The 20,344-nt window shown below is 35.7% G+C and overlaps 2 protein-coding genes and 1 pseudogene across 3 annotated transcripts; 1 reads left to right on the plus strand and 2 right to left on the minus strand.

Moving 5' to 3' along the window:
• Positions 1-1,753: 1,753 nt before the first annotated feature.
• LOC145586401 (eukaryotic translation initiation factor 3 subunit A-like) lies at positions 1,754-13,269 on the plus strand. Of its 2 annotated transcripts, none has more exons than XM_081643237.1 (14): positions 1,754-1,899; positions 2,577-2,644; positions 3,590-4,074; positions 4,943-5,158; positions 5,896-6,264; positions 6,361-6,390; positions 6,512-6,739; positions 6,854-7,015; positions 8,592-8,813; positions 8,913-9,110; positions 9,210-9,416; positions 11,423-11,503; positions 12,178-12,379; positions 12,521-13,269. In XM_081643237.1, the coding sequence occupies exons 2-14, from the start codon at positions 2,599-2,601 to the stop codon at positions 12,889-12,891; spliced, it is 2,817 nt and encodes a 938-aa protein (XP_081499363.1). In that variant the 5' UTR covers positions 1,754-1,899; positions 2,577-2,598; the 3' UTR covers positions 12,892-13,269. The 2 variants fall into 2 exon arrangements, with proteins under 2 accessions (XP_081499363.1, XP_081499364.1); XM_081643238.1 differs by having other exon boundaries at positions 2,583-2,644.
• A 1,868-nt stretch (positions 13,270-15,137) lies between these two features.
• Positions 15,138-16,004, minus strand: LOC145584112 (uncharacterized). Its single transcript, XM_081641037.1, has one exon. It carries the CDS (start codon positions 16,002-16,004, stop codon positions 15,237-15,239), a length of 768 nt encoding a protein of 255 aa, XP_081497163.1. The 3' UTR covers positions 15,138-15,236.
• A 2,821-nt stretch (positions 16,005-18,825) lies between these two features.
• Positions 18,826-19,654, minus strand: LOC145585152 (embryogenesis-like protein pseudogene; annotated as a pseudogene).
• Between the last annotated feature and the right edge of the window lie 690 nt (positions 19,655-20,344).

Raw genomic sequence — 20,344 nt, forward strand, 5'->3', positions numbered from 1 at the left:
GATGATTTGAATATCATTGGAACCTCAAATGAACTGGAGAAAACTGCAAAATACTTGATGAAAGAATTTGAGATGAAAGACCTTGGGAAAACTAAATTTTGCCTTGGACTGCAAATTGAGCACTTGAGTCATGGTATTTTTGTCCATCAATCAAACTATACAGAAAGAGTTTTGAAAAGATTCTTTATCGACAAAACAACTCCAACCAACTTCCCAATGGTTGTCCGTTCTTTGAATATGAAAAATGATCCATTCAGACCCCGAGAAGGAAATGAAAATATTCTGGGTCCAAAAGTACCATACTTAAGTGCAATTGGAGCCTTAATGTACTTAGCTAACAACACTAGACCCGACATAGCTTTCTTTGTGAACTTGTTAGCCAGGCACAGCAATGCACCAACATATAGGCATTGGAAGGGAGTTCGACACTTACTCCGGTACCTAGAGGGACACAAGACCTTGGTTTATATTATCAACCGAAACAAGATGCTGCTCTCATTGGGTACGCAGATGCTGGATACTTATCGGATCCTCAAAATGCCAAGTCAAAAAATGGATATGTGTTCGCCTATGGCGGCACTGCAATATCATGGAAATCAACAAAGCAGAGATTGACTGCGACATCCTCAAATCATGCAGATTTGATAGCCCTTTATGAAGCAGGACGAGAATGTGTATGGCTGAGGTCGATGATTAGTAATATCCAAAAGGAGTGTGGAATAAACGCAATAACAGAAGACCCAACCATCATATTTGAGGACAATACAACATGCATTGCTCAAGTAACTGAAGGATATATTAAGGGAGATAAAACAAAACATATTGCCCCAAAACTATTCTTCACACATGATCTGCAAAAGGACGAGGAAATAGATATCCAGCAAATTCAGTCTTGTGACAATCTTGCCGACCTGTTCACCAAATCACTTCTTTCAAAGAAATTTGAGCAGTTAGTTCATAAAATCGGAATGCGACATCTTTGCGAACTATGCTGAAATCTGGGGGAGTATTATATGTACTGTACTCTTTTTCCCTTCGATCAGGTTTTTATCTTACGGGGTTTTTCCTAACAAGGTTTTTAACGAGACAGTATACCAAAGCATATAATGCAATATCGTTGTACTCTTTTCCTAGCTATGGTTTTTATCCCATAGGGTTTTACCTAGCGAGGTTTTTAATGAGGCAACAAATACCTTTTTATGTATAAGTATGGGCATTCAAGGGGGAGTGTTAGAAGATAATGAATGCCAATTATTGATTTGATGTTACAATGCTCATATGAGTCCAAACCCTTGTGAACTCATATGACTATATGTATGCAATTATTGTACTCCTAATTGAACACTCATGCTATATAAAGAGTGTCATGCAAGTGTAAATAACACAAGAAATTTACCGGAGCAACACTACCAATTTCCATCTTCACTTACTCCTCCTTTATTTCTCTTAATAAAACTTTCTATGAGTAAATATTTAATAGTATTTACAAAGTTTGATTGTCTTATTATTATTATTTTTTTTTTATTGTCTTATTTATTTTGGGACATAAAGTAGATTATAAAAGGTAGGAAAAAAGATATCGTGTTTTAGCGGTAAAAGTAAATAAAATCCCAATAATAATACTCAATAATAATATATTAATAATAATACCGTAAAAGTGGTAAAAGTAAAAAAAAAAAAAAAAAAAAAAATATAAATTCTAATACGAAGTAGTAATAAAAAAAATCATCCAACTCTCATCTCTTCACTCGAACTCACAAACCCTACAATTTGAGTCGTTGATTCTCAAAGACTCAAAACTTTTTGATATTCTTTCATTTATTCGGTTATTCACTCCCTAATTTCAATCCATTGAGGCAATTTCTGTGATTTCCAGCCTCCATTGAAGCAGCTTCTGAGGTAAGGTGTTGTTTCTTTGTGTAGTCTTCGAATATCAATTTTACAATCTAGGGTTTATCGTTGAATTAATTCTCAGTATGTTCAATATAGGGTTCGCATAAGTCGATCATTGAACTCTTGGGGTTATAATTACTAAGGTTATGAAAGATTATAAGCTGCGATTTTGTTGATAGAGAAGAAATTTATGTGAATTTTCAAGCCTAATTTGATGATTGAATCAAGTTTTGCCGTTAATGTTAGAATGGAACTATGATATTTGGCCTTTTCTCCCTAAAAGTTGTGATTTTTCGGGGGCTAAATTGATAAGTGAATCAAATTTATCTCTAATGTTAAGATGGGACTATGAAGTTTGACCTTTTCTCCCTAAAATTTGTGATTTTTATCGTGACTAAGTTGATAATTGAATCAAATTTACCTCTAATGTTAAGATGGGACTATGAAATTGGATCTTTTCTCCGGGCATACTTAGTGCCCTGGCTCGGGGATGGGCCTGAATCAAAATTGTGCCAAACAAAATGCACGAGAGACCGAACGACATTATGTTAAGAGCATATGGTTAACATTGTGGTTGTTAACTTAGCTTCTTTGTGAATATACATGATCATAAGTAGGAGTTTACATAACCTATCACCGTATTATTTACCTGTTGTATTCATAGCGAATCATTTCTTGTGTAGAGGCAGGCACCCGTTGATCAACATGTCTACCTTTGCAAAACCAGAAAATGCTTTGAAGCGAGCAGAAGGTTGGTAACTTAAATGTTATTGTTTTCTTTGTGCCTCTTCCCTTTTGCCCCTGTTTGCTTGCTTTGATGTGTGCCTCTTGACCCACTTCTAGATGTTGCCATTACTCAAGATGCTTCCTTCTAACTTGTACGCTTAATTTATGATGATTTCTTAGGATTTAAATATATGTGCAATTGTTTGGTTGACACTAACATAGGAAGTGGAACATCCTTGGAAGTTCTACTCCCCCACAAAATAGAGGAATTCACTCAATTAGTCCCCACATATCCCATGGGAATTAGAACTTCCTATGTTAAGCTAAACAAAATCTGGAAGTTCTTAGTAAGTTAAACTTCATGGGGCATTACAACTTCATAGGAAGCAATACTTTCCAGCACTAAGATTTAACTAAACAAGCACTTACAATAGTTATTACTTGAACTATCAGCCTTCCTCTGCTGGATTTGATTCGTCTTGATAGAACCTGCAGTTGCTATGGTGTTGGTGTTAAGTTTAAGGATGTACAGGGTATTTATTATACTTTTTTTGTTACCCTAGGGATATAATTTATTGCGTTAGTTGTTCTACAACTCTTTAGTTTCTTATGATAACCCTTTCGTTCTTCCATCACTGAATGTAAGGCCATTTCTGCTACCTGAGATTACCTATTAATCTATCATCAATTCATATGGCTTTATATTTATTATTTCTATCTTATACTGTATTATAATACGAGTATAATATATTTCTTGTGTTTGGAATTCTTTTTATCTGATTAACTAATCGCTGTTAGATTAATCCTTTTATTGGCTTCCCTTCCTTCTTTCTTCGGCACATGTGCATGCATCCTTTGATTCTTGGTTATTATTTCATTCCCGTAATGGGCAAAATGTGTTTTGTTTATCTGGTGTATTATGCTGTTTTTCTTGGTTCTCATGTCAAGTTTTTACTTTCATTTATTGTAGAGCTGATCAATGTTGGTCAGAAGCAAGATGCCCTGCAGGCCCTTCATGACCTTATTACCTCCAAAAGATACAGAGCATGGCAGAAAACGTTGGAAAAGATCATGTTCAAATACATAGATCTCTGTGTTGAAATGAGGAAGGGTAGGTATGCCAAAGACGGTTTAATCCAATATCGAATTGTATGCCAACAAGTGAATGTGAATTCTTTGGAGGAAGTAATTAAGCATTTCATGCACTTATCAACTGAGAAAGCTGAGCTTGCTCGTAATCAAGCTGAAGAAGCATTAGAAGAAGCACTTGATGTTGAAGATCTTGAGGCAGATAAGCGTCCTGAGGATCTAATGCTAAGTTATGTTAGCGGAGAGAAGGGAAAAGACAGGTCTGACCGTGAACTTGTTACACCTTGGTTCAAATTTTTGTGGGAGACATACAGAACTGTTTTGGAAATATTACGTAATAATTCAAAATTGGAGAATCTTTATGCTGTAAGTATCTATTTATTTCAATTTTTTAACATTGTATTATGCTTGCCTTGTTTTATTTGCGCAAAGCATAACAATGCTATCTTTGGATGGAAGTATACGAGTCCTCTTTGTCGATATATAATTCTGAATAAGGTTTAGTGATTTTTTTTTTCTTGAGTAATTTGATGTATAGCTTGAAACTATATGACCGCAATGCAAACTACGTAGAGTTTAATTATATCGTTTATAACTGTTGAACATACTTGCAGTTCCCTCTCTTCCCATTTTTACCTTTTTCTTTTCTTTATTTATGCTATATAGTACAGATGTGAAGCTCTTTGAATTATGTGGTTAGCTTAGGTTGGGTCCAACTTGTGAAAAATCTTAGGAAAAGGTCTTAATACGGGGTCACATGGTTCTAATCCTTTTTTATGGTATGGCTTTTTTCTTGCTTTAGAACAAAAATACATCTATTGATTGAAGGGAGGGCTAAGTGACTAATATTCATGATAGTATGCTATAACTTTTACTGACAAGGGTATTTGATGGTTGTTTCTATACCAGTTTGCCTCATAAGGTGTGTATGTGTTGAAAATTGTTTTTGTTAGTGTTGGCACTTCACTTTTCCGTGAAGGTGTATTTATCACACTTGCTGTATTCCATGCAATGTATTCTTTGATTTCTTTCATTAAAGGAATTTGTAATCCTATAAAATAACAAGGATGTCTTCTCTTGATCCATTATTATTAAGTTTGAATTATGCTTATAAGTAGTAATCTCGGGCTGTGTTCTGACTTATGATGCCACATTAATGATAGCTATATTTTTTTTGTGTGTGTTTTACATGAACTACTCTTAGGGACTTATATTTTGCTCTATTGTTTTGCAGATGACAGCACATCGCGCTTTTCAATTCTGCAAGCAATACAAACGGACCACAGAATTTCGCAGACTGTGTGAAATAATCAGAAACCATTTGTCAAATTTGAATAAATACAAAGACCAACGAGACAGGCCTGATCTGACAGCTCCAGAAAGTCTGCAGTTGTATCTCGACACGAGATTTGAGCAACTAAAGATTGCCACTGAACTTGAACTTTGGCAGGTGAGGCAATGGCCAAGGAATTTCCTGTGGCAGAAAAAGTTTTTTGAGCTACCAAATTTGTTTAGAATAATATGCCTGGTTTTTGAGTCACGATATCATATCTTTAATGTTAAACATGAACAGCTGGTTGTCTCTCTAAATACTGTCTCCCCATGTGATTGCTGGTGAATTTCAAGGGTTTATTAGAAAATTGCTTAAAAGAAAGCTTAACTTTAGTTTTATGTTGTTAGACTCAGCTATTTCTGAAAAATTTCCCATGATTTTATCCCAAAATGAAGGGTTGAAGTTTCATACCCATGTTCGAGTGTCAAGGATTTGACATAGGTACTTGAGGTAAAATGTGGAGTCTAATAAACTTAGATTTTGACTTAGATTTGATAGTTTTACTAATTGAAGAATGAAATTTTTTTGTCACCTTTTTCCAGATCATTTACTAAAAGGCGGTTGATGATTTTGCATATCATAAACATCAGAGCACTGCCTCTGTTGGGGTTGGTACTATGGGTTAGGCAACAAGGTTGAGTTGTATGCAACCTTAGACCTACAATATTGGATAGATTTGTTTTCATTAGGTTAATTTCACAGCACAGTTTTAGAGTCATTTTCCTTTATCTGCTAATTAGTAGTTACTGCATGTATGGATAAATTTTTTGTGTTCTCATTTCATATTGATCTTCTATTGTAGGTCAAATTATTTATTTATGTAATATATAATAAGGCATTTGTTTCTCCTTCAGGAAGCATTTCGCTCGGTTGAAGATATCCATGGCTTGATGTGTATGGTTAAGAAGACACCTAAGCCTTCGTTGATGGTCGTTTACTATGCCAAGCTCACTGAAATATTTTGGATTTCTGGTAGCCATCTGTATCATGCATATGCTTGGCTCAAGCTTTTCTTGCTTCAGAAGAACTTTAACAAGAACTTGAGCCAAAAGGATTTGCAGACGATAGCGTCATCTGTGGTTTTGGCTGCCCTCTCTGTTCCTCCTTATGACCATAAGCGTGGTGCATCTCATATGGAACTTGAAAATGAGAAAGAGCGTAATATGAGGATGTCTAATCTTATTAATTTTAATCTTGATTCCAAACCTGAGAGCAGAGAAGTGGTAATTGATTGCTTATCCATTAGCTTGTTTTGTTTATGTTAATATGTGTAATCTACTTTTTGCCTCTAATAGTTCTATTGTTTTAAACTTTGACAGCTCTCACGCTCAGCTCTTCTTTTGGAACTGGTATGACCCCCAACTGCTCATTGTTTCAGAATTTTTAGTATTGAAAACCAAAGAGGTTTTGTGGCAGAAATGTATTCTTTTTTACATCATCTTATCCTTAGTTTTTTTATGTAATTGGTAGGTTTCCAAAGGAGTTATGTCTTGTGTACTGCCAGAAGTGAAAGATCTTTATCATCTTCTAGAGCATGAGTTTCTCCCCTTGGATTTGTCTCTAAAAGTTCAGCCCTTGTTGAACAAAATTTCTAAGCTTGGTGGGAAACTTGCTTCAGCTTCTTCTGTACCAGAAGTGCAATTGTCAAAGTATAGTCTTGCCTTGGAAAAGCTAGCAACTCTGAGGTTGCTACAGCAGGTGCACCATTTATAATATTTTGCATCTCTACCAAGTGTATTTTGCAAATGTACCATTGTACACTATTCCATAGCTGCCTTCAGTGTCATTGATATCCTACTTTTGACATCGCAGGCTTCCCAAGTTTACCAGACAATGACTATTGAGAGTTTATCCCAGATGATTCCATTTTTTGATTTTTCTGCTGTGGAAAAGATCTCTGTAGATGCTGTCAAACATAGGTTTATAAATATGAAGGTTGACCATATGAATGGTGCTGTTTCGTTTAATATTCTGGTAAGCTCTCATGTCTAGCATCTGTGCGTTATGTCCATTATTTTTTTTTAAAACTGTGTGTGTGCATGCAATGAGAACCAATTCTAGAATGAGAACTGTGAATCGAGAACTGATTTTGTCCCCTTTAAGTAAAACAAAATTACATTGAAGTAAATGAATTGATCCAAAAGTAAATATCCAATCCAATTAGACAACTCTCTATGCTTGAATTATAGACTTCTAAAGAAGAAAACACATTGATAATCATCAAATATTAACATTAACAAGAAACTTTTAATTCCCTTTGATATAAAATTGTTTTAGATAAGACTTTTTGTTTAATTATTATGTTGATTTAAGTAGAGAGAAGTTAACACACTCAATTTCTAATTGATTGTCCTTGTTATAAACATGGAATCTAATAATCTCTTGATAATTTATTAGAAAAAGCATATTCATGTTATCACGTGGGATCTTATTTTCATCTTGATATGTAGTTTCACATCATCTCGATATGCTTAAATGATGCATTGAGATTGTGTAAAAAGTGAAACATGACTATCATTTAGAAATTGAGGGAGTATTAAAAGTAAATTAAATTTATATAAAATTCAATTGAAATTTTAAAATTAAGAAATTGGAAACTAGTGTAGGAAGTTGCAAAATTACGAAAATGCCATGAATGACAAGTGGGATTTTTTTCATAATTATCCTTTTCTTACTCCCAACCACCTGTTTATTTTCTTACAAATCATTGTATCCCTCTATCCTCAAATAAAGTTACATTTCACAAATATATATATATATATATATATATATATATATATATATATATATTCATAACTATAATTCCCATTTTACCTTTATATATTTATTCACTTTTAATTAACCAAACCCAATATCTCTTTTTTTTATTCACTTTTAAACGCCACTATCTTGCTATTATATTCACCTTTTAATCAACCAAACCTCACATATGTTTTATTCATACTCTTAAAAACATATGCAAAAGGCAAGTTAAAAATTAATGTGCGGATGGGGAGGAGTATCTATAGTAAGTAGAACCCCAAAAATGAAATATAAAATGGGGGTTTGTTGACAATTAAGTCTAGAAATTTGAAACGAATTTTGTACTATGAATTTTTATTCTGATCTTGACCCTAAGTTGCTTTATGTTCGATTAAGCTGAATAAATAACTATTAGGTAGAGTATATTTCTGTTTGATCGGTTTTCATATGATATCATGTTACCATAAGATAAATTACTATTATTAAGAATGTCGTTCAGGATGTTCAGAACTACTGTGATCCTTGCTCTGAATTTTAGATCTGATTTTCACCCTAAGTTGATTGATGTGTGACTTAGCTGAATAGGATCTACGTTTGTTGTGCATAGCCAGTTCAGGTATTCTTATCTTGGGTAAACTATGAACCTTTATCCTACTTTTTGATTGATTACTTGTTGAGGGCTTTTGAGTTGTTGAACATTCAGATTTTTTTATGTTCTTTTAGGCCTTTTGCCTCAGTCAAGATTTTGGTGTCCAGATATGTAGGGTCACCTGGTAAATCGTTTGACCAATCATGATGTTTAATGCAGGATCTTGAATCTGATACCTTGAGAAATCACCTTACAGTGCTTGCTGAATCATTGAATAAGGCAAGGTCCATGATATATCCTCCCCTTAATAAAGCATCAAAAATTGGAGGTTCTTTACCTGGTTTAGCTGAGGTTGTGGAGAAGGAACATAAGAAGCTTCTTGCTCGTAAAACAATCATTGAGCAGCGCAAAGAGGAACAAGAACGCCAGCTTTTGGAGAAGGTATGTTCATAAATTGCTGTACCTTTCTTGAGGAAATTGATTGCTGTACCTTGTAATATGTAGTCCTGTTTAGAACTGATATCTTTGGTGTCTTAATAGGAGCGTGAGGAAGAGTTGAAGAGACTACAGCAGCTAAAAAATAACGAGGAAGCTGAACAGAAAAGGCTTGCTATTGAATTGGAGAAGAGGAAGATTCAGCGAATCCAAAAGGAAATCGAAGAACGTGAGAAAGAAGAAACAAAAGCTCTGATTCAGGAAAAATTCTCCAAAAATAAGAAGAAACCACTTATTGAAGGGGTGAGTCCCCCCCCCCCCCCCCCCCCCCCCCCCTGATTACACTTCTTGATGTTGTGTGCAAATTGGTGTTTAATTTGTGTTTTATGTACTCTATTTCAGGATAATTTGACAAAACAACAATTGATGGAGTTGGCTCTCAATGAGCAGCTGAAGGAGAAACAAGAAATGGAGAAAAAATTGCAGAAGTTGAGCAAGCAGATGGATTATTTTGAGAGAGCTAAGAGAGAGGAGGCAGCTCCACTAATTGAATCTGCATATCAACAACGCTTGGTTGAGGAACAGCTTCTTCATGAGCGTGAGCAGCAGGTGTAGATTTTAACTTGAATTCTTTCTACGTACTTGGCACTGTATTATGTAGATACATAGCTCACTAGGCCTGTGCATGGATTGAATATCTGAATCAAAATGTGATTTTAGTTTGGATATCCTAATCCTTGGATATCAGAAACTGAATCCAATCTGAAAAATTTCGGATATCCGATATCCGAAAATTTTCAGATTGGATATTGCGGATCTCAAATATTAATCACAATTGGTTAATAACTTAATACTTCTCACTAATTTTGTCATTTTTTATCGCTAAGTTGTACATTATATTTTAGCAAAAAAAATAGTCTTTTTGCAATAAAAAAATAATTATCAAATGACCATCCAATTGTCACATGAAGTCTAGTAGGCAGTGGATAATACATAATAAAGTCCTTAAGTTCAATCATCAAATGACTATTCTATTGAAAATTTTATATATGCCAGGCTTAATTTTTCGGTATTGGTTCAGATATTTGATATCCAATTTTTTTCCGGATACCGGATATCCGAAAATTTGAAAATCAATATCTGAATCTGCATCCAATATTCGTTTTTACAGATCAGATTTTCGATCCGATCTTAATTTCGGACCGGATATCCAAAAAATCGGATCGGATCATCAGACCGATTTTTGAATTCTTGGATAATTTTGCACAGGCCTATAGCTCACCCCCTATTTAGAATTAACTGCCTAGAAGCTAACATTTTTTCCTTTCGAAAATCAATTAATGAAATGTGTCTGGATTTAAGTGTCTCATTTTTATTTAATAATTCAAAGTTATGAAAGCAGTGTTTCCTTAAACTACTTTTAAATTAAGTTTTGGAATATGTATGTACATGTTTAGCATCAAGTATCTTTTGAATTTGAACAAACTCTGGCTTTTCAATTTGGACACTCAAATCTGGACATAGGGGCCTGCCTATCCCGTGCTAACATAAATTTAGATATTGTATTGCAAGTCCTTGCACATTCTGTGCCTGGAATCGCTGTATGCAACCTGCTTTTATACATGGTTTCTTATTTTTGTTTCTAAACTTCACAATGTAACTTTTCACCTGTGTTGGGGGTTAAATTATCTTTTGGGGGCCACCATCTCTGTCAATCTTGATCTTCAATATAATTATTCTCTTTTTGATTATTATTATTATTAATTTTATTTAAATTCTCATATAATTACTGTTAAACCTTTTTTTCCCCAAGAATTCAAGAGATTGTAAGCAGTTTAGTAGTTGGTGTATAGGCAACAAACATTTTGGGGAGCATGTAGGCCTTGTACCTCTTTGCAGTATGGCGGTAGTGGGTTTTCTTTTTTTTGGGGGGGGGGGGGGGGGGGAGGGGGATCAGTTGAAGCTAAGATTTACACTGAACGATGAGTTTATGTGGCATTTGGGTCTAATTCAGGTTGGGTGATTTTCTTCAATATGACTTTCCGGTAGATTTCAGGTTTGGATCAGGTCATTTTCGGTTCTATTGCCAATATGCTTATTTTAATACAGTAAATATTTTTAGAAACATTCATTATCAGGTTGGATTGGGTATAGGTCAGGGAGAAACAGTAATTTCGGGTAGAGTTTGGGTCTTGGGTCAGGTATGAGTCCGTTTTGCCATGTCTAATTATGCGCTCAGCAGACATGTATGTAACTGTATAGATATATCACGTGTTTTTCATAGTCAAAGTTATGAAGTGCTTATGCTGCTCTCTTTAATCCTTAAAAACACAGGTCTTTCGGTGCTTAGTTTTTATCTTCCTTTGGTTAAAAAAAAAAGGGTTTATATGTTGTTTAGTATGGGACAGACATTCAACTGTGTTCTTTCAGTCCATATCTTCAATTTTAGTTAGTGTGCCACACCAGGCTTGGAGACTTTAGATATCTATTTGCTAAGATGCCCAGGAAATTACTTAGTTGCTTTACTATATTTAATTCTTCTTTACTGCTCAAAAGGCGTATGCTATTTTTGCTTGTTTCAGATAATCTAATCTATCTTGAATATAATGTTACAGCTTGAGGTTGAGCTCAGCAGGCAGCGTCATGATGGTGACCTTCAGGAAAAGAATAGGCTTGCTCGTGTAATGGAAAATAAGGTTAGCAGCTCTTCATAATAAATGCAATTGATTTATTTATGTGCTTGTTATCACTTGTCAGGCAAACTTGGTTTTTGCCCTTAGATACTCCTCAGTTCCTCTTTTTTTTTTTAGTTGCAAGGTTTTACATTTCATGTTTTCCAATGCTTAATTTTAATAACTTACTCCCTCTATGTTTTTTTACTTGCTCCATTTGTCTATGCGTGGAGTTTTAGGAAGAATTGTAGAAAGTAATAAAATATGATGGAAGTGGAGTTTGTTGACGAATAAAAAAATCTAAAAAAGCAAAAGTGAGTGTAAATGAGGAGGAGAGATAATATGAAAAATATTAAAACATGATACGAGGGGGGCCACTAGTGGGGAGGGAAATAGTAAAATATTGTTAAAATTTCTAAAAAAGGAAATGGAACAAGTAATAAAATACAGCCGCAAAAGGAAAGTTTCTAATTACCAGTGTGTGAAAAGTTATAATCATTAGTAGAGTTATAGAGTCAAAGTGGACTGTGAATAATGCAGAAGTTAAAATCGTGGCTACTAAATAAAAAGGAGGAAGTATTCCCTCAAAAAAAAAAAGTGGAAGTATTATTGAAGTAAATGAGATGTTGCTTGTCTTATATTGTCATTTGTGTTATATGAGGTTTATGATTGTTTCTCACCGTCCGTCTTACCCTCAGAAAATTTTCCAAGAAAGAGTGGTGGGTCGCCGCCAGTCTGAATTCGAAAGATTGAGACAAGAACGGGAGGAGCATTTCCGTCAAATTCGCGAGGCACGTAAACAGGAAAGGGTAGCTCAGCGGAAAATGCTTTTCTATTTGAGATCAGAAGAGGAAAGATTGAACAGGCTGCGTGAAGAGGAGGAAGCACGGAAGCGTGAAGGTCTGAACAGCTTTAATGGCACAACAATTTTCTCTCAGCTTACAACCTTTGAATTTCTTGCTAACCTAGTACCTTGTCGATGTATATGTACTGAACACTTGTTGCTTATATATTTACCATTTTTTGCATTTAAACCTGCAGAGGCTGAGAGAAGAAGAAAGGAAGATGCTGAGCGCCAAGCTAAGCTGGATGAAATTGCAGAGAAGCAACGGCAACGAGAGCGGGAACTTGAAGAAAAGGAGAGGCTGAGAAGACAGCAGATCCTTGCTGGTGAGGCTGCTCGGTCTTCTGAGGCTTCTCCTCTTGCCAGGCCTCAGGCAGAGGCTGTACCTGCTGCAGCAGCTGCTTCTGCTGCTCCGGCTGCTGCCGCTGCTGCTCCAGCACCTACAAAATATGTTCCTAGACACTTGCGGGAGAAAGCTGCTGTGCCAGCCCCAGCTCCAACTGCCGATAGGTGGCGAAGTACTGATCGCCGTGGTTCAGGTGGGGGCAGCTCCAGGCCCACATGGTGATGATCCGTGTGGTTAAGAGTGTGGGTTGTTCGAGGCCCACATGGTGATGATCCGTGTGGTTAAGAGTGTGGGTTGTTCAAGGCCCATTTGGTCATCAATTCGTGCTCGGGGTTCTCAAGCTCTCTGACCACTTCTGTTGCAATCAGACAGTCCTGACAGTGCATGGTTTTGTTTCTTTAAAACTTCTTTGTGGCAAATGGCCATTCTCAGAGTTTACTCTTTCAATTTTGTTTTCAATGTTCGTAATTATGCTGCTTTGTACTGTATTCACGAGTAGCATAGTATTAAGAGGGATGTTGCTAGTGTTACGACTATGAAATGTATTTTTGTAAAACTTATTCAGGCATCTCGTATACCTAATTGACGTGCTTTCTTTTATTTTTGAGCTTTTTGATGCCTACCTTTTTGGAGGGTGGAGAACTTTTTTTGGATATTTGAGCATTTTTTTTTCTCCAAACTAATAGCAGATTCTTGCCTATCTGGGCTTATCATTATTATGAAGGTATTATCATAGGGTTCTGCCAATTTTTATTCAAGTTAAGTGAACTTACTGTCTATCAAACTAAGGAGAACTTGGAACTATAATCCTCAAGTCTTCGTTATTTACAAAAACCTAACCGCGATCTTCTCAGTTTCTGTCTAGGAATTTCAAAACTCAAGCTGTCTTAGGCCGGAACAAAAGCATTTATACGGAGTTCTTCACAAGTCCAAGCCAATAATCACTAAAAAAAGGACAATTCTATATCTCTTCAAGCTGTTTCAAAATTGCTTTACATAATAAACGTCAAGTCTATACTAGATAATATGAAATATGGTTTTGTGAATGAAGTATGGTTCTGTGATTTGACTTCCGAATGTAAGTCAACGAGTTCATCTCGTTTGTGGTATATAAGCACTTCTCTAAAGAAGTTTTGACAGTTTCTTGATAGCCATCCCAGTGACGAGCTGGGTTTATTATTGAATGATGCAATAAAATTGTACACTCTTACAAGGAAGCTTTAATATCTAACCACGGAGAATGTTCAAACCAGTCATAAGACATGGCTATATATTGGTTGTTTCTCAAATGTAGCCATCCACTTTGGGTTGTAAGTTGGAACCGATAAGGAGGAAGACGGAGCACTTAATTTGATTTCGACTTTAGTCATAAAGGTTTACTGTCGTGATCTTATTTCTTATTGAATGAGAATGATATTGGTGGTTCATCTTTTGGTAGACTGTCGTTTATTCACAACCATTACTAGATCTACTTATGCTTCTTATGAATTATGATCAAGGTCATTGCTTTGTTGTATGACATACAGCGCCCTAGGTGATGCTTATGGTGAAAGAACATTAGAACAAAACGACTGGTAAATAGTCGAGTCAATGAAGAAGGAACTGTGTTAGTCCAGTCATCTTGAACAAATTTATTTTCCAAGATTTCTGCGTATTTTGTTGAGGATTTCTGTGTGAACATAATTTGTTTAGTGTGGAAATGCAACAACAATAAGTAGGTGTCTTGTTCTTCATTATTTGAACTTGTGTCCAGTGACATATAGTCTTTTAGTAAAGTCTATAATGGTAATTGTGAAAGGTTTTAGTATATATTCTGCGTCTACATTGTCATTAGTTACGCTTTGAACCTTGATCAACTTCGTAGGCTGCAATGCTGCATGATTTCACGTTTCAGAAAGCTTCACAGAAATCATAGCATAAGATGTAAAGGTCAAATACTCCTGTATTTTTTCGCTGATTCGTCAACTGTAACAATTAGACCTGCTTTCATCAGTGTGCGGGGCGTCTCCAGCATCACAAACTAGTTAACAATGGTTGAGTATAACTTTCGGAATGATACTAAGAAATAAGGATGAATGTTTTTGTATGTAATTGAAATAATAATTTCATGACAAGAATGTTTTTGCTTGTAAATAAAAAATAAATTCGCGCGTTCAAGTACTCAATTATATTCTATTTTAACACAACAAAGTTGCATGTACTACATCAGAAGAATTAAAACTTATAAAACCATACGCTCATAATTCCAAAATAACAGAAGAGTGAGAAAATACAGCGCAAAAGAAACATCGGAAACAGCAGATATAGACCAGAAATCCAGAATGTAGCAAAAATGGTTATAAAACATGCTAGGAGAGGATACCTTTTTAACTAGAACAGTTCATGAGATTCATCCAAATTGTCTCTCGACTCTCTCCTTAATGATAATTGAAATCTCCTAGAACTCTCATCTCGTAACAAAAGGCCAGTAAAAATAGATGAAAGGAAAAGAATCCGTTGTTTATATATAAACCGAAGTGGAGATTACAATACAGGAAGCAGAGCAGCTAATAAGTCCTTCCAATCTTTCATCCTTGAGCTGGTGATTGGGCTGGTGGTTGAGTTGCCTGTTGTACTGGTGGTGGTGGCTGGGTTACTGTTGCAGGTGGTGGTGGAGGCTGGGTCACTGGTGCAGGTGGTGGCGGTGACTGGGATACTGGTGCAGGTGGTGGCGGTGACTGGGAAACTGGTGCAGGTGGTGGCGGAGACTGCAATACTGGTGCAGGTGGTGGTGACTGGATTACTGGTGCAGGTTGTGGTGACTGGGTTACTGGTGAAGGTGGTGGCGGAGACTGGGATACTGGTGCAGGGGGTGGTGACTGGGATACTGGTGAAGGTGGTGGCGGAGACTGGGATACTGGTGCAGGTGGTGGTGACTGGGATACTGGCGCAGGTGGTGGCGATTGTATAACTGGCGCAGGTGGTGGCGATTGTATAACTGGCGCAGGTGGTGGAGGTGACTGCGATACTGGTGCAGGTGGTGGCGGTGACTGGGATACTGGTACAGGTGGTGGCGACTGCGATACTGGTGTAGGTGGTGGTGGTGGACTAACTGGAGGAGCTGTGGGTGGTGGTGGTGGACTAACTGGAGGAGCTGTGGGAGGTGGTGGGGAAGTTGGGTTTGACACTTGTGGAGTGGACAAGGGTGTTGGAGGTGTTGTAGTTGTCGGGTTTGAAGGAGGTGTGGGTGGTGCTGGCGATGCATTTGTTGGTGACATTGCTGGCGCTTGTGCTTTTGCTAGTGCTACAGCAAGAAACATGCCATATAACATGCAAACACACCTTAGATTAGCCATTTTTCTTCTGCTTAAGATCTCAAAGGTATGTAGGTGGGTTTATATACCAAGTAAAGATCGACTTTTAAGACATGGAAAGGACTTGGTGAAAGGGGAGAGGTAAACTTCAAACGGTTGTTGCATCTCACTCTCATCTACTGAATAATGGAAGTTGTGATTTTTAAGTAAAAAAAGAGACAGGAAAAACTTGTTTTACATGTTAAATTGTGGTAATCATTTATCAAGATTTTGGATTAAGATTTTGAGCATCCTACATGGAATTTACTCAAATTTGTGTTGATCTATAATTTCCTCCAATTTCTTAAAAATACAATAGCTTTACCAACATATTTGTCAATGCACAACTTTCTTGACCAAAATTACTTGATAAAAATTAAACAAATTAGTACATTGAAAGTAAAAATAGAGATGAATTCAACATATTTTGAAGAAAAACCATTGTTTTTAGTAAAAAATACGTGGGTCAAATTAAATTTTAGTACTCGTATATGAATAATTAAAAGTCATATTTTGCAATTTAAAGGAAACAAAGGAAATAATTAATGAATTTGGAAATGGTGCCAGTGAGATCCAAAAAGCTAATTTGATAGGTGGTAAAGGATAAGAATAGGTTGCCAAAAATGATCCAGGAACTGTATGTATGACTGACAAAGAAAAATTCTCAGATTGACCAAAGCCTGAGCCAACCCTAGCCTCAAGCTGAGCCAAACTGTCTCAACCTAATATGTAGATGACTAGCCTGAAAAGTCAGAAAAGACCGACTTAATAGATCCCTTAACGATTCCAGCTGAGTTACAAGTGACTAGTCCGAGTCTCGGTTAAAGCTATTGAGGTTCAGTGAATTTCAAGCTAAGCCCTAACTGAGAATGAGCTCAGTTTAGCACATTTCTTCCTAAGGATGTCTATATACCATTGATGTCACCAGTCATTGGTAATATATACTCCATAGATCCCTTCAGAATTCACAGATAGGATTCTAAGGGGATTCACAGATAGGATTCTGAGGGAGAAGGAAGTTACTGTTGATGACAGAAATCTTGACTACTCTCCAGCGATGGATGATCTGATCAGAGATCAGGCGTCAATTTCCTAATCTGCCTCTTAATTGATCAAGAAATCCCCGAACGGCCCTTGATGTACCCCAAATATGAAAAAAAAAAACAAAAAAACAAAAACCTACACTGAGATTGTCCTAATGACCTAATCTAGCAATGTCACCATATTCAATTATTCAGATTAATAACTTTGCTATTATGGCTATAAACCCATCGTGTGGCATAAGAAGTCACTAAAGCTGAGACACCAAGATAGAATATCTCCACTTGCAAGAAGCATACTCATTCTGTTTTTCCACAATGACTGAATCACATTTTGTATACATAGCCATTTCCAATTTACAACCAACGGACCTTAAGAGCTAATACATAGAAGAAAAAGCAACACTAGGTGGGAAAATGAGAATATGGTAAGCTAAGGGCACTTAATGAGGGAGGACTAATAAGAGTAGCTGGTTGACAGTTTAGATCAAGGAGGTGGTGGTTATGGAGCACAGATAGAAAGGAAAAACAAGAGGAAGAGTGTTTCTTATCCTATAATCCAAAGTAACAGCTTTTCACTGGTAGTTGTCTTTTATCTTCACTCCCTCTCTTTTCCTCCATCAATAAAGCAGAAGTGCATAACCCTTGTTTTCATCAAACTCAATTACAAAACTGAAAATCCAAGAAGGAACCCTACAGGTAGAAAGCTCAAAAACATTGCAGGCTATGAAGAGATGGTGGATTAGGCAAATAAATTTCGGAGAATATATGATACATTACCTACTTATCAAGTACCCTGTTTTCAACAGTATCAGGAACACAAAAAAATATCAACAGCGTTTCCACTAGAAGATAATGTTGTCACTAGATCTAAACAATTCAAGCTATGTATATATAATTATTTTTTCTGCTAAGAGTTACACAAGATGGTTGCATTTTTATCCAAACAATTCTGTTCACATCAACAAGCAAGTGATCAATTAGTCGTATAATGTTTCCTAGATCATATCAGGAAGTTGTATTGATGGAAGAGAAATATTTACCTCGAGAATATAGAGTCTACCGGTTTTATTAATACTGCAGTACACTTATCAGAATTGTCCAATCTTGAACAACTAAAGAATAACATGATCACTTCAGCCCATCAGGCATCAGTAAGTAGCAAAGACTAGCAAAGAGTGATGTCTATATATTAGAGGCAGGTAGCCTTCAAGACGATATTGGAATGCAAGATAACTTCAGAGATACGAAGTATTAATGGCTGGAGAAGATATAATTTATTTTCAAAAATACAATGGCACTTGCCACCACATATCAGATGACTAACTTTAATTTGGATCATAAGCACTGTGATAAATTATTACTCAATTTATCATCTTAACTGGTAACTACAGTCTAAATTAAAGTTAACTTTGAAATTCAGATGAACTTAAACTGAGGGAGCTCTTGAGGATCCCATCAAATTTCAGCAGAAAAATGTACTAAGGATTTGCTACTTCAATTCATGACTATGGTGACGATCAGAGTGAACCACTAATAGTAAATCCAAGCATAAAAAATTATGGAAACTTAAGATGTCATATAGACATGACAAATTATCCGAAAGCATAAGCTCGAATTAGAACACATTCAACAAAAATTCATGATGTCTTCCCTCAAATGTCGAAATTATCAATCCCAAGAGCGTGTTAAGACTATAAACAAACACGAGCACTCAAGACTTTAATCTATTCGAACCAGTCATTGAAACCAATGATATACCAACATCAATTAAACAAGTACACAACAAAAAAATTCAGTAAACTTTGTTAAATTAAACATCATCAATTCTTAATCAATGATATACAGCACAAAACTGTTTATGTTCCATAACATTCCTTATTAAAACTGCAACATAAGAGATGAGAATCATACTACAATTTCCTCAGCTACTGACATAACTCCTTGCAGTATTATACTCAATATAACTAATATTAAGGTGATTATCTCAACAAAATTAAGACTGTCATTGATAAATAAATAAAAACTCGAACCTCAAAAATCGAATCGAAATCAATCATCCAACTGCTGAAGCTCAGCCTTAAGCTGCTCAATCTTGAGTCCCATAGACCTTTGCAAAGCTTCTCTCTCCTGATCCTTCAACCTCCCCAACAAGCCCTGAAACAGGTCCAACACTTCCTTAACAGCAGCTCTAGCACACTCAGCTTCCTCATTGAAATAAACAGTCTCTTTAGACTCCATAGCTGCCTCAATTTCCTCCCTTGCTTCAGCAAATTTCAAATTAATTTCATCCACTATCGTGTTTTTGTCAAAATTTTCAGCTGAATCTCCACTGTAACTCCTCAATTGAGAAATTAAGGATGATGGGTGGTTGAAATGGGGGAAATTTGAAGTGGGTTTGGAAGAAATTGGGGGTTTTGAGAGAGAACATTTGTGGGTAGAAATTGGTGCAATTGATTTGAAAAGAGAAAAAAATTTGGGTTTTGTACATTGGGTAAAGGGGTTTTTGCGAAGTAGGTTGTAGATTGAAATCGATGATTTTTGATGCATGATTTTTTGAATTCAAAGTTTTGGGTGCAAAAGAGAAGTAAAGAACAAAGGGAGGAAGATGACCTAATTATATATATATATATATATATATATATATATATATATATATATATATATATATATATATATATATATATATATATTTTAAGGGAAGATACCTAATTCATAAGATGACTTGGCTAGTGTCCATACAATACACAGATTTTAACTAAAATATATTGCGTAAAGTTGTATATTACTCCCTATGTATTTTATTACTTGCTTAGGATAAATAGATAATGAAATATGAATATAGTTGGGTTAGTGGAAGATTAAAATAGGATAATTAGAAGGAGAGAGATTTCGAAAATATTAAAGTAGGTGAGTAGAATTAGGCCCTGTTTAGTTCGCCTTATATTTGCTTATCTGAACTTATATGATCTGGTTTGATCTGATCCGATCAGATCTGGTATGGTCTGGTCTGATCTGGTCTGATATGAATGTCAGATTTGACCAAACTTTAACTTTAAATATACGATAATCTATACGGAAAAAATATATCAAGTGGGGTCTTGTTAGAACCGTAATAATGTGTATTTTATTAATATGTGATTTTCATAATTTTTTTCATTATGAAATTAAAGATATTTAGCGATAAAAAACTGCACATAAAACGATGATCTGATCAGAACTTATTTTTTCTGATCTGAGTTGATCTGAACTCATTTTTTCTGGTCTGATCTGATCTGAACTTATTTTTTCTGAAATAAGTAA

This window comes from Chenopodium album, chromosome 16, assembly GCF_948465745.1.
Source record: "Chenopodium album chromosome 16, dcCheAlbu1.1, whole genome shotgun sequence".
NCBI classification, from domain to species: Eukaryota; Viridiplantae; Streptophyta; class Magnoliopsida; order Caryophyllales; family Amaranthaceae; genus Chenopodium; species Chenopodium album.